Raw genomic sequence first — 15,437 nt, 5'->3', positions numbered from 1 at the left:
AATATAGTAGATGTTCCTAGCTTGGAGTCCAGCCTTGTTGTGCTTTAGTCCACTCCCAACGGTGCCTACCCCGTCAATGCCATGGGGTAGCGACCTTTGGGAGCGAACTAAAGCACAAGGTTGGACTGCAGGCTAAGATGTTCCTCTTTGTAAAGTGTAATATCTGACATGGCCACTGTATAATGCTTTTTCTCACATATATTATTGATAATTCATTTTGTGGATTATTTCTTTCAGGTTGATCCACAAAGGGCTGAGGACATGGACTTTTCGCACCCTAAACATGGAGTCCAGATCAAGAAGGCGCGCCGGAAGCCGCAGTGTGATGTGCCACCACTCAGTGAAGAAGAGGTCGCTTCTGCTTTCTCACAACTGAGGAAGCTGTGTCCCACTGCCAGTGCTGTCATTAAAGAGGAGGAGGACACAGACACAGCATCAGAAGATGAGTCAGATGTCAACACAGAGACGCTTCCCCCTGTGGTATACAGGTCTTGTCATCCAGCCAAAGTCCCTGTTACTAGTGTTAGTGTAGACAGCATCCTTGAGGATGTTCGGTGCAACCCCGAGCAAATCACAAACCTCAACAAAGCTACAGTGGGGCAGTCCAAGTCTGCTTTATGGCGTCAGCAACGCAAGGGTCGTGTGACTTCTACATCCATGCATGATGTCCTTCATGCATCAAACCCCACCACTGCAGTACGGAAGGTCATGCAATATGACTGCAAGGATTTGAGCCAAGTGAGTTAACTGAAAACTAGTACAGTGTACACTTGCAGGAAGCCATTTTTCGTAGGTAATTAAGGCACACAAAGAGACAACATTACCCTGTATATTGGAACATGTACCATAATAATCCCAGAGCAAGTGTAGCTCTGATCTTTATTTGGATTTAAACAATACCAGGAGTCTAAATATTTCTGCAAAGTGTGACAGTCTAAATGTTCAGTCAATGCGAGATAGTGTCATATTAGAGATGTAATTCATTTGTGCTTTCTATGTCAGAAATTCTAAATAGGGAATTTCACTTTCAGGTTCCAGCTATACAATGGGGGATGAAACAGGAGGAGAAGGCAAGGCAACAGTACCTGGAAGCTACCTTGTGCATCTGCAAGGATGTGAAATTGGAGGAAGTGGGGCTCATTCTCTACAAGGATTTTCCCTTCATAGGTATAGCTAATTTTGGCTCTTACTTCAAACTTATGAAGTATAGTACATGTAATTGAGTACCAACTACACAATGTCTAATTGACTTATGATTTTGTTGATGTAACAATGAAATACATGTACTTGTTTTAACAATTGCACTGTATTCGTACCAAGTGAATATGTGCCATTTGCAGCATTTGGCAAGTATCAAAAGTAAGTACATTATGTTCATGTTTGAAATATCAGAAACTTTGCCACTAATTTGAACATTACTGTTGTATATATAGGTGCATCTCCTGATGGGATGAGACAGTGTTCATGCCATGGAAGAACTGTGAGCTGTTCTCTCAGAGTCTCTACACTTTCAGGAAGGGGGTCTCTCAGAGTCTCTACACTTTCAGGAGGAGGGTCAGCGATCATTTCTTCATCTGAAATAAAGCAAATCCGAAGTTCAATGAAAGTGCTATGTGATTATGAGTGTCATATATCTGAACTGAACTGAATGTTCTAAACTCTGATTCATATGTATGTATTGTTGTTTCAATATTTTACTCATGCAGGTTGCATGCTTCTCTACTTGATTCACATCTATATCCCCACTCCGAAAACCAAGCGGATAAACTTTGTAGCAAGTAGTCTTGTGTGTATGGTATGTGATTCATGTTGAATAAGTGACAAGTGATAGATTTACTTGTTGAGCAAGAATGATAGATTAAACTGTTGATCAAGAATTTATATGTTTAGGATTACTGATTGTATCCATTAGACACTTTTCTTATTCCCTCTGTAATGCCCTTACCATTTAGTGATGTAGGTGGGGCTTCATTCTCTGATGACACCCGCAGCCTTTTTGCTGCACGCATATACCTGCAAACAATGAAGCATGTTGTAAGTTGTAAATCAAAGTTGCATGCTTTGTTTCCTACATACATTCTGTTAGCATAGCATTTAGTGATTACTGCTGTGAATGTTATGAAATATAAAACATTTGACTAGGTGTAAACTCTAACATGAGTAACTTACAGGATCTTTGTGAGATTTAACTGAATCCTTGGTAAAACTTTCATGGTCATCTTCTCAGGCAAGGAGGTAGAGTATAGCAATGTTTCACACAGGCATGAACAGCCTGCCTGCATGAACAGCATGAGCAGTAAATCAAATTTCAATAAAGAAACATTGAAAACCCCAATGTTACCTACCGATCTTTCTTGGCAACTGGGTTTCTTGAACGATTGCAACTTGCTGAGGTTGGGAGGTTAAACAAGCTTGGGACGTAATCTGGATCTGCAGGGTCTTTAGAAGGGTTCCCTGCAATGCAAGAAGCAAAGAACTTGTCAGTATTATAAACATGATTTTAAAATGAGGTGGCAATTGGTCTTGTGGTTAGGGTGTAGGACTCATAATCCAAAGATAAGTATGAGTTGGAATCCCTGATAGGTCACTTTGTTGTAGTGCCCTTGGGAAAGGTACTTAAACCATACTTTACACCTATTTCCTCACTTCACTAAGGTGAAAAATGAGTACCTGGCTTCGGCTACACACCTCGGCATGTTAAACTGAAAGAACCCACCACACTTATCGAAAAGAGCAGGGGATCATCCCGGTGTGAGTGGATCAAACTCCTGGACAGTCTGGTTCTTTCTTTCCCCTGCACTATCCCACAATGGTCCGGACCAAGGTGGAGGTCTACCCGCTGGGGGCCTCCCCACACAATATGCTCCAGTAGGGGCCATCTGGGGGTATTCCCATGTAGATGTAGATGATTTTAAAGACATTTTAAAACATTTGTAGATGTCTTCGTCAATCAGTTAAGTGATGTACGTTATACTTCTGGTATACTATATATGTATACGTCCATCCCAGATACTTTACCACTATTTATAAGTCAGACCCCCCCCTCCCACGTGGACGCGCTGTAAAACTTTGATACATGTAACATTAATATTCACTATCCTTGATATGGCATGAATCAGCGACAAAACTTACTTAAGCTTTCCGCAGATGTGTAACGAAAAGTACACTATTACATCACGAAAAATGTATTTATGCAAGGGGGACAACAACAAAATATAAAACATATAGATCACAAACCTGAGATGAAATGGTCGCTGCACACTCTCTCGTGGCCTCGTGGTGTCCACGCCGCGGTCGGGTTTTTCTTTCCCTGCTCAAAATCTGACCTTTTTAAGGCTCTAAGCCATGCAGCCCTTCGTCCTGGTTCCGCAGGGATTCTAAAAAACTTCTTTCTACTGCCTTTATCCTTCCGGTTAGTACAATTCAGCGCACAACAACTGGTCGGCATGTTTGCGTTTCCCGCGCGCAACTGGTGGGCGAGGAGGGTTCAGCCCGCCCTCCTCGCCGACCAGCAGCTTTTTGCCTACCATGACGTCACGTGACGTAACCGTGACGTCAGCGCGATCGCTCGTATTAATGTATAGAATATTTGATACTGACCTCTGACCTCTCAGCTACTTGATCTCTCAACTACATTACTTTTACTTTTATTTTAGAATAAGGTTTTGTGGTAGCATTTCCTTAGGTATAAGTGTATATTTAGGTTGTAGGTTAGGTTGTGAGTTAAGGTGTAAATAGTGTCAATGTACTGTGTTAATGTTGTATTATGTAACGTGTTTGTCTTGCGACTCCAGGAACACTGGTGATGCATTGTCTGAATTGTACAATGTATTCACTAATGGAGATCTTTTAAATAAACGAATAAACGAAAGCTACTTATTTTAAAGGAAGGAATAATAAATGATATAACATCGAAAACCTTTACCCACTTCAATTTACAATACATATTACACAGGCGCAACCTGGCTATTGATATAACGTTGCAGTCAAACCTGTACTAGTGATAACTTCTAAAAAAATGGACACCTTGCTATTAATATACAGTGAAACCTGTACAAGTGATCACCTTTACAAAATGAGAACTTGGCCATTAATGCAAACCCAAATCTGTACTAGTGACCATCTTTACACGTAAGGACCACCGAGCCATTGATATACAGTCAAACTTGTCTTAGGCCAATTTGCACTTGTAGTTAACTGTAGTACTACACACCGTAGTCTACTACTGTACTACTACAGATTTTTTTCTGGGTGTAAACAGAAATGAAGTGTAGTCTACTAGTGTAGGCACGATTTACACTTGTAGTTTTATCTGTAGTACTACAGATCGTAGTCTACTACTGTAGTAGCCTACAGATTTTTTCTGGGTGTAAACAGAAATGAAGTGTAGTCTACTACTGTAGTCTACTACACCCTCCGAGGCTGTAGTACTACAGTTCAGCGGACGTTCTATGAGAATTCGAACAGGGTGTAAACAGAAACTGTAGTAGACTACAGCTGACTGACGCCAACCGCGTCAGTCGCCTCCTGCGCTGCATACGTTCTTGGTGTGTCTGGTTGAAAACCCTGGGTAACACTGCAACATGAACATAATGACCTCCGCCTCTCCCGTCATTTTGATCCGTCCGGTGGTCCATGGAAGAAAGCTGGCGTAAAGCCTTGCCTGGCGGCAAGGCAAAAATTGATGCTGTTCGATCTGGTGTAATTCGAAACGTACGCGTGTTTTATTTGGGTCATCTGCGGTCAATGTACTATTTTCTATTGTCATGGCCTATTTTTCAGAGTGCCTTGTATTAGAAAAAAAACTTTTTTTCACAAATATAAGATTCCCGCGCCCGCCAAGTGTCAAAGGTCACATTCAGTCACTACAGTTTCTCCGTAATCAAAGAACAGCAGGTGTCCCGCTATGCTCTCTGTCAGTGAGTGTAAACCGGACGCGAATCTGTAGTCTACTACAGTAGTAGACTACGATGTGTAGTACTACAGATTCAAGAAACAAGTGTAAATCGGGCCAAAGTGTAGTCTACTACACCCTCCGAGGCTGTAGTACTACAGTTCAGTGGACGTTCTATGAGAATTCGAACCGGGTGTAAACAGAAACTGTAGTAGACTACAGCTGACAGACGTCAACCGCCTCAGTCGCCCCCTGCGCTGCATACGTTCTTGGCGCGTCTGGTTGAAAACCTGGGTCATGAATAACAGAATAAACACCTGCTGCATCATGAATGTGATGGCTTTCGCCTCTCCCGTCATTTTGATCAGTCCGGTGGTCAAAATTGGCACTTTTGACACAACAGAAAGAATGAAGAAGACCAAAAATAATTGATCCTGTTTGATCTGGCGTAATTCGAAACGAACACATGTTCTATTTGGGTCATCTGCGGTCATTGTACTATTTCCTATTGTCATGGCCTATTTTTCAGGGTACCTTGTATATTAGAAAAAAATACTTTTTCACAAATATAAGACTCCTGCACCCGCCAAGTGTCAAAGGTCACATTCGGTCACTACAGTTTCTTCATAATCATGGAACAGCAGGTGTCCCGCTACGCTCCCTGTCAGTGAGTGTAAACCGGACGCGAATCTGTAGTCTACTACAGTAGTAGACTACGATGTGCAGTACTACAGATTCAAGAAATAAGTGTAAATTGGGCCTTAGTGACAGCTATAAAACTAGGGGCACAACCCGCCGTACGTGCAAATACGTGCTGTCTACGTGCCAAAACGTGGGCAATCTTTTGGTATCCGTAAGTGGTAAGTACCGTCTCCGTACGAACTCGTAGGGAATTCGACGGATTTAGGAGCACGCAGACACGCCGCAGAACTTTACGTGCATGCAGAAATTTCTCTGCTATCGGGCTGCGGATTCGCCCCCCGTACATGCCAGTGCGAGCGACGCGCCTGCCCTAGGCATGTACATATAGAATACAACACGGTGTATTCCGTATCACCCGAGGTACAAACCCAACCGCGGGAAGGATCGCCCGAAGGCCAGAGGGTCATCCGACCCGCGGGAGGGCTGGGACCAAGGGTGACGCGGAATACACCGTGTTGTATTTTATTTATGTCATACCCACCTGAGAAAACCCATGTTTTGATGCGAAATGCGCCAGAAGTTGAACAAATTTGGTGCCCTCGAACAAAAAGGGGTTACAACAGCAATGTTCCAACGTCCGAATCAGGTATTCAAATTGCCAAACGTGCCACACTCGGCCCGCTCAAAATGGTTCGATTTATTCGAAGGAAGCCTGTGTGATACAACTTTTGAACCTGTGTGATACGGAAGCTATCACCCGGTCCGGAACACCCGTATCGAACGTAAAGCCAATAAGCGCACAACGCACTGGCTCCGTCAATCGAAGGGCCAAGCATCGAACATTCGGTTCTACTTCCGGGGTTTTCTAATATGTACAGCACAGATCACATATATATAACATATATATATGTTATTCTCTAGCATACGGCTCACGCCGGGTCACGGCCTCATCCCTTTGCATAAGTGCCTGTGGCGCAACAAAAATCCCTTCGACGTGCAAAATGTTTATACTTTTTCACATCTACAGGATTTCTCCAGCACAACCATGTACACATTTTGCCCGTTATGAAATGATATCTGGCACTATGGCTTTTGAAACTTCAGCAATTTTTGTCCAGTTTACTTGTGCTTATCTGTTTTTCATTTCACCTAGATCCGATCTAATTGTGAGTGTTATCTTACAGTCAATTGCTGTACAGACGGCGCACGAACCCGGAGTATCTGCGGTGGAATGGGTGGCATCTTGCTTGAGGCAGCAGCTAGGCAGCTCCTATATACACATCCCCGAAAAACTTACGTTCATCGCACTTGCACGCACTTACACCATGCGAGTGAGTAAGGATACTGTACGTTATTAGCACGTGTAAGTAGGCGTGGTGTGCAGACCACGTACTTACACCTTCCGCAACCGTGCGAGTGACGTGCGTTGACGAAAGTAGGGCCTGCATACGTTAACGTGGCAAACGCACAGAGACCGTACGTTGTAAGCATGTGCAAGTCACCTACTGCTTGCGCAACGAACGATGAACGCAGCCGCTCGCAGCCTAGCGTGGAATGCAGACCACGTACTCCCTCTCGCCCTGCTCTTGCCAGTCGTTCCCCACGTTTTCAGAAATACGTGGCGGACGTGGCCTCCCCAAAAAACGTACGGACAAATTGCACGTACGGCGGGTTGTGCCCCTAGTTTAAGAAAGTGCTACCTGGCCATTGCCTGGCATTAGTATACAATAAAATCCGTATTAGTAACAGCTTCTTAAAAAAGACCACCTGTCCGTTGATATCAGTTAAAATGACCCAAAAGCCTATGTCACATATCCAGACCGGAAGTGTGACGTCAGTAATGGAAGACGGGGCTGATACCGACTTACAAGCACTTTTGACCCATTGTTGACGTCACATTTCCGCTCTGGACATGTGACATAGGCTTTGCGTTATTTCAAAATGATCAGAGGACTGATCGAAAGCTAGTTGGTAAGCGCTTAATTTTGTACACGGATTTAAAGTGTAAGATTGTATCATAATGTAGATTACCATCACAGATAAACTTACATTCGAATATAGGGATAATTATTTGCACTTGCACCCCTCGGCAATTTCTATCTGTAGTTTTGCCATCTCAGCGTTTCATATTTGTGCCAATGTTAGATACTGCTGTGCAATTTGTTTTACAGGAAGGCGCGAGGGCTTCTTGACAAATATTTCCCCCCACCCACTTTCCGTTACTGTAGGAGGTTGAAACCGCACATGAATTATTGCGTATTCCTATAGGTCACATTCGCTTTTCGTTTTTGAACTCAAAATTCACTCACACCAGTTCCCATCCTTACAGACGTGTAGAAGAGAAACTTAGGATTCAGAAATGAAAATAGACATATATCAATCCAAAAGACATGATATTTTTACTTTATACAATGTCATAGAAGTGTAATCAATCATAACTGCTGGATACTACAATATTTATTCAGACGTATCAGACAGCATCCACTATCTTTCATCAACGAAATGAAAAAAAAAAGTCTTTTGGAAAAAAGATGCAAATCATTTTTCATTTCACTGATAAAAGACAGTGGATGCTGTCTGAAACGTCTGAATACATATTGAAATATCAAGTAGTAAAAATTGATTTAACTTCTAATACTAGTATTCAAGTTCCAGAATAACTAACTTGCACAAACGTTTTTTGTACAATGTCTGGTGCTATTTTTACCTTCTTTTCCTTGGGATAGGGTAATTTTTATGGAACTGACCCATAGCTAATGTTGAAGCCGCATGTCAATGGACATAGTCATCACATGAAAACGTATGTATGTGCCAAGTACAGTACTAGTCAGAATTGTTTGGTATTCTGTCTGCTGTGTGTAAACATTACAGTTTTGTGTTATGGTTGGACATGATTGTAAATCTTTTCATGTGAGAGTCAGTAAATGTAATGAAACTGCGTTGTCTTCTTGCTGTATCATTTATGTTAAGTGGCGAGGCCATGCCGACAGGCTGTAAGTTGTTCAATGTGTTTTTTTATCTCCATGATATACATGTAGAGGTATAGTTTTTGGTGTGCATGTGTTTTGTGTGTTTTTTGTATGTCTGTACATGTGTGCTACTTCATGTTTTCCGATATTTGGGCCAGCAGTACGTAACGCTAGGTTTCCGTCTAATGGTAAAGCGGGATAAGGGAAAAAAACATAGTTAGAGTTCTGGGCAAAGCAGTGATTAGAATGTTTCAAGACAAATGCGCAATTTTGGATAGTAGATAAAGTTAACATGACTTAAATCCCAAACTCAATACAAAAATCCCACTGTTTTATTTGTCAATGAAAAGCATGAAGGAAATCTGTTGAAAATATTTCTGTGTTAAACAATCTCCGTAGACGTAATCGAATTGTACTCGTCTGTTATTTTGTTATGGGGCAAATTCCACTTTTTTTTTTCATTTGCCAAAAAAGAAGGAAATAAATGTATTAAAAGTTTCTAACATTGTCCAAGTTTTAAGTGATTTTGATTAATATAGGGATCTTTCAAAAAGTCTTCATGAATATCAGGTCTACTCTATTGCATGTTGCCATCCTTTTGTCTCGAGACACAATAAACAAAATCACTTGCCGACGCGAGTTAGTCGACAACTTTGGCTGGCTTGCAGATGACTTTTCAAGGTGGAGGAGGGTGTGTGCAAATCGTTTTTCACCTTCCTGTCTAGTCTACTGGCACTCATAGGCCCACAGGTGCAGGAGCTGCCATCTCACATGTGAAGTATGTGCTCTGACACATGTGAATGCATGTGAGCGTTGCCTCTATTTTTTACAGTCTGCGATTGACACCCCCCCCCCCCCCCAAGAAAAAAGAGCTTGGCTGCAAGAAAATCTCCAGGGCACTGGTGGATGATTCTTCTCGGTACGTTGACTCCAAACAAGTCAGGGTCGAACAATCGTGACAACCAGAAATCGTGACCATGGCTTCAGCCCATTATAGTTAAAGTAGCACGATCTGCTTTCCCTGCCTAAGCGCCTGCGAAACACGTTACATCTATAAGTTATTGTATTATTCCATGTATTCTTCAATGAAAAAACACGTAACATTTCCTCTTTAGAGAATAGAACGCAAAGCCATTAATCCAGTCTGTCGCCTCTCTGTCCGGCTCAACTAACATGATGTTAGAGACTGATCATGAGTCTTATGTCGTGACAGACAAATGTTCAATGACAGCTGCAATTCAGCATGCCCCATCTGCCAGTCCAAGAAGATTTGTGGCGTACTTTAGGGCACGTCAAGTAATGGATTTTCTAATAAATTTTAAGTCTCTCAAGTCTCTCCCACTTGTCTTTTAAGTACGTAAGGAGTACATGTTTAAGTATATTGTACATTATGACTGATCCGATTTGCCAGCTGCCGTTGTTTGTTAATCTACTCATAGGAAGAGAATAAAACTAGTTGGAGATCTCAAAGGCAGCTGCAGCTTTCATAATGTTATCTACGACTTTCGTGTTTAAAGCATATGGGACATCTTCTTAAATTGTAGCATTGCCGTCATTCAAACTTACCATATGCCGTTCTTAGCATGCAACTTTCAAACTCTTGGGTTGAAAAGTACGGGAGAATAAAGTGGTAATAAGTAGACTGGTTTATTTATTCCACAAAGAATACAGAAATATGTCACAGAATAAAAGCAGCCTTGCAGTCGGAAGGTGGGGGGGGGGGGGGGGGTGAATTGCACAGCTTTACAATCATTGTGTTATTTAAACGAGATTTTCAAAACAAGGTCATAACACCACTTTAAGGCAATGAAATAAGAAGTTGGAAATAATTGTACACGAAGATAGCGGTGGACATGTCTTTTGGAGGCTGCTAAGTTGTAGACAGGAGGAAAACAGTTGGCGAGAGAGTTAACTATTTTAAACCCAATTCGAACTACTTACATCAGAGCTTCTACATTGTGCAAACATAGTTATTGACTGCCAACACTGATCTAGATTACAGGGAGTCTTAGAGAACAGTTCGGTCGGAAATAACAGAGCGTCCAGAATGTTCAAAATTGAAAAGATAGACATCGCTGTTAGGCCAGAAGTCAAGACAGCTGTAGATCAGATAGCATTATCTACTTTGAAGTACATTAGAATTACACGTAATATCGTGAGAATTCCTTAGTCAGTTGCCGGTCATGTAGTATTATAGACTTAAATCGAACAATAGGTTTTAATGCTGTAAGCGCCGGGTATTTCAAAGACAGCTGCTCCTGGGGTTACGGTCGCTATAAATTTGCAGCGTTCAGCCTTGTTTAACGTTGCTCTGTCTGTTACATTGGGGGCTTCAGACAGTTTCTATCAACACAGACCTCAGCCAGTCATCACTTTGCATCACCAAGAACTGATCAGCTGAATATGTTGAACAACAGCTCGGACATTTTACAGTTTCCTGACGTGTTCAACAACAGCTCGGACCCTCTGCAGTTTCCTGACGTGTTCAACAACAGCTCGGACCCTCTACAGTTTCCCGACGTGTTCAACAACAGCTCGGACCCTGTACAGTTTTCTGACGTGTTCAACAACAGCTCGGACCCTCTACAGTTTCCTGACGTGTTGAACAACAGCTCGGACCTTCTACAGTTTCCTGGCGTTTCCAATAACAGCTCGGACCCTCTACAGTTTCTCGACATGTTCAACAACAGCTCGGACCCTCTACAGTTTCCTGACGTGTTCAACAACAGCTCGGACCCAGTACAGTTTCCCAACATCTTCAACAACAGGTCGGATATTTTACAGTTTCCCGACGTGGTCAACAACACCTCGGACCTTCTACAGTTTCCCAAAGCACCTTCGTTTGACAGTATGATTCACTGTTACTTCTGGTACCTCCGATGGACGAACGCGTCCTACAGTGAGGCCAGTGAGACTTGCTCCTCATATAACACATATTTGTCATCAAGTAAATGGTGGTCTCCGAACATGTATGGAGTCGTCGGAGTATTCATCATCTTAGCCAATCTTGTCGTCCTTATGGGAATCATCGGAACTCGAAAGCTCCACAAGACCATGTATATGTACATCGCAAATCTCGCCATGTCAGACCTTTTGCCAGGCGTGCTACTTATTTCTGTGGCTTTTGGTCAGTCGAGTCACTACGGGGTAGTTGCTGCATCACACGTTTTTGTCTGTGTGTTGTTTACCCAGATAATGTCGGCATCAGCTCTGACTTTGCTATCAGTAGATTGTTATATAGCTGTGAGGCACCCTATTATTTTCCACACCAACGCTTCAAAGTCCAAGCGCAATGCATGTGTAGCAATTGTATGTTCATGGATCACAATGTCCTTGATCGTTTTTTCAGCTTCTATGGGTTGGAATTGTTTGTATAATCGCTCCTTCACCACAGTATACTGCCTTAGCATAGTCCCCTTGAGCTATGTCATTTTGATAGCTTCCATATTTCTGTTTCTCAGTTTTATCCTAATGTTCACAAACATCAGCGTTTTTGTGTGCATCAAACGACGTCAAAAGACGAGACTGCGACAGTTCCGAGGAGGTAGGACCCAATGGGCTCAACCTAGAGGGAATATTGGAAGGACTGAAGAGAGGGAAGGTCGTGATGCTCAAGACGAAACCCAAAGAAGATTTGACTCCAGCGCAAGAAAAGCTAAAACCGTAATGGTCCTTGTGATGTTAGCATTCATTCTCTGGCTGCTGGCTTTTGCGGCTATCCCGCTTGGTCGACTCTGCTTCTTGAACAGGGAGCTGTGCTCAACTACAACTTTCGCGAGCTGGGTACTTTTCCTGATGACGCTGAACCCTTTGGCCAACATAATCCGTATGGCTGATCAGAGAAACGCGATCTGGCAACAACTCACTTGTCCTTACCGTGGATGTTTGAACTGTTTCGCGAAATTTGGCCGACAACAAATACAACAACCGGCTCCAGTAGTCCTTCTGGGATTTGTGAGTACACGTGACAATGCGCGACACTCGTGATCTACAAATAGACCTCACTCCAGCCATCGTGGCCGGCAAACCAGTTTTGTAGACATGGACAAGTGCGAAAAATGTGTCTTATTATACTACTTGGTTACTTATATTACTTACTTCTACCGAATATGTTTTAATAACTGTTCAAATGTGTGGTTTGAGAAATAGAAGTCAGTTGTGTATCTAGAACCAGCTGTTTTCACGCAAATCATCGGGTACAACCCATGAAGTTTAGACATAAAAGAAATGTAAAACGAATTTGTCTGACAGATTTCACATCTATCCAATTGATTGATTAACCGTATCGTACGTATCACGTGTCGTTGGCAAAAAAACATTCGAAAATAAATGAATTGTCAGTATTTTCAGTGATTTCTTGTTGTCTCCCATGTTCTTTTTACTTTTCTGTGCCTAAAGTGTCTATAAATTTCTATACATATATATTGTATTACCTTCGCCAAGAAGGTTATATTTTCGGTAGCGTTTGTTTGTAGAAAAGCACCATAACTCGAGAGCGCCTGAATGGGTTGTATTGGTATTAGGTATGTGCGTAGGTCTTGATGAGACCTGGATATGATTAGATTTTGGGCCCCCCTCCGAAGTGTATGCCCGTAGGCTCAGGGGGAGTCCCCGACAACTTCAAACTGCGTATAAAGAGAACTCGTCGGGCTCCCGACAGCGGGAGTCAGGGTTTAGGCGATCATTTCATTGCGTAGCCATAACTTATCAGGTCATCACTAAAAGAAAGGGATCTTCTATCAAACAGTTCGCGTTGAATGGGTTTTAAAGTCCTTTTTTATCAAATATTTTGTGGTCGAAGTTAGCGGAAGTGTCAGCGAAACAACAACGTAGTCAGGGACGTGTATTTCTTATGAAAGTCATGTATTTGAATTTTCAATCACTTGGAAGTGGTAAGCAAACAAAAAATCAATTTTTGTTCAATATGACAGCGTGCAGCTAAAAACAAAACTGCGATGATCTTTTTTTTTAAATTTTTTTAAACATAATCTTTATTCATTTTTGAAAAAAAAGACACAAGAATACAAAGTGGATGTACACAAAAGCAACCTAAACCAGGATAGACAATTTGCATTTTCCTAACTAAATTAATTTAAAAGTGCATAACCAATGGGTCCCCACTTTAACAAGGGTTTTTCGGTTTTGAGCAATGATGTACTCTACTTTGTAGTAATAATGTACATAGGCTAAAAAGCCAACTATTGTAGGAATTTTGAAATGTCTAGAAATGTCTACATTTTAGCAATGCAATTAATAACAATGTGTTCAGAATGATAGGATAGCCTAAAGAACCAAATAAAATAATTCTACTTGTAAATCTAAATACAATATCCATATGCTTCCTGATCCAGTTTTCTACATGCCCCCAAAATTTCACAAGAAAAGAACATTTACTAAAAATGTGGACGGGAGTTTCCTCCTCAGTCTTACAATAAGAACAAAGTGTATTTTCTGACAATTTCCATTTATAAAGCTTATTCTTAAGAGCAAGAAAATTATGCAACAATTTAAATTGAAAGGATCTTAAATAGGAGTCGATGGTTGTTTTGTAGGTCAAACTATATACTGTAAATGCAAAAATGTTCGCGGTGGATTAATGTTCGCGGTTTTCGCGTCGACCACTTTACCGCGAAATTAAATCCACCGCGAACATTTTTCTATTAAGGTATTAGATTGCAGTAGATGGTGTTACCGCGAAATTAAATCCCCGCGAACTTAAATGCATTTACAGTACTACATCCCATTGTATCTGGTCATTAAACAATTCCATCCAATATTCCTGGGTTTTACAATGGAAATCAACACATTTCCTTTCAACTAAGTAAAAACGGTACAGTTCCTTGTTTATCTTAAGTCCTTTTACCCACTTGGAAAATTTTGTAACAGGCATAATAGCTGTTTCACATAAGGGAATACCTTGAATACTTTGTTTCCATTTAAAGGGGATACTAGATAACAATTGTAAGAATTTAAACTCATCACAAATTCTTCCATATTTACCAATAAATGATCTGTATGTCATAAAGTATCCATCAGTGTTCAATAAATCATAAACAAACAAAATTCCTCTTTGGCTATAGGCTTCCCAGAAAAAAGGTAGTCTATCAATAAGTATATTGGAATTGAACCAGAGAAAATGTCTCAAGAATTCAGATATATTATCAGGAGGTTTTTTCTGGGCCTTCAGCCAGGCTAACATCACCTCTTCAAAAAATGAACTTAAATGTGAATGTTTAGAAACAACATTGTGAAAATGTGCTTCGGTAAGTTGTAAGAATGGAAAAATATCATAGTTAAAGTGTATATAATGATTTAACATCTTCCTACAAAACCAGCTTTTGTTCAAATACATTCTAGATACCCATGCTGCCTTAAGTGCAGCATTAAAGGCTTCTAAATTGATCAGTTTTAATCCACCGTATTCATACATATTATATACTATATTCCTTTTGACACGTTCTGGCCCTCCTGACCAAAGAAACTTAAATACTTTTTTCTCATAAGTCTGAAAAAACTCAGCATCTGGAGAGGGCAGTGACATGAATAAATATGTAAACTGCGTTCTTTACGGTTAGACTTTCCCGCGGGTGGGTTGTGTTGGTCAGATTGAATGAAAATATGATACCACCATTGGGACTAACTGTTGCTGTTGCATGGGGGCTACCACTATTCATATTGTCTATGTACTGTAAAAGTACCATTGGTCAAATTATGTAAATAACATTCCAATCTCAAGTGATATGTCACTCCAGAAATAAATCTTTAATGAATGTCATCAAGAACACACACCAAGGAGATTTAGCAGCTGCATCAGGGTAATACATTGAAATAGGAAGATATCAGTACTGAATATATCATGTGACAGAATAACTGCATGGGTCATCTGAGAAAAAAAAGTAGCAAAAAGTTGTCTCAACAACTTCAAGGTACGT

The 15,437-nt window shown here is 41.2% G+C and overlaps 2 protein-coding genes across 2 annotated transcripts; one reads left to right on the top strand and one right to left on the bottom strand.

The window, feature by feature from the left end:
• Positions 1-121: 121 nt before the first annotated feature.
• On the top strand, positions 122-1,881 carry LOC118426679. Its single transcript, XM_035836201.1, has 2 exons — positions 122-738; positions 1,032-1,881. The coding sequence occupies exons 1-2, from the start codon at positions 262-264 to the stop codon at positions 1,221-1,223; spliced, it is 669 nt and encodes a 222-aa protein (XP_035692094.1). The 5' UTR covers positions 122-261; the 3' UTR covers positions 1,224-1,881.
• LOC118426680 (THAP domain-containing protein 11-like) lies at positions 831-3,532 on the bottom strand. The gene is made up of 4 exons (XM_035836202.1): positions 3,238-3,532; positions 2,346-2,454; positions 1,946-2,013; positions 831-1,574 (listed from the first exon to the last, which is right to left on the bottom strand). The coding sequence occupies exons 1-4, from the start codon at positions 3,446-3,448 to the stop codon at positions 1,375-1,377; spliced, it is 588 nt and encodes a 195-aa protein (XP_035692095.1). The 5' UTR covers positions 3,449-3,532; the 3' UTR covers positions 831-1,374.
• Positions 3,533-15,437: the final 11,905 nt, after the last annotated feature.

Source organism: Branchiostoma floridae, chromosome 11 (genome assembly GCF_000003815.2).
Source record: "Branchiostoma floridae strain S238N-H82 chromosome 11, Bfl_VNyyK, whole genome shotgun sequence".
NCBI classification, from domain to species: domain Eukaryota; kingdom Metazoa; phylum Chordata; class Leptocardii; order Amphioxiformes; family Branchiostomatidae; genus Branchiostoma; species Branchiostoma floridae.
The sequence above is the reverse complement of the archived record's forward strand: the minus strand, read 5'-3'. Positions and strand labels throughout refer to the sequence as shown.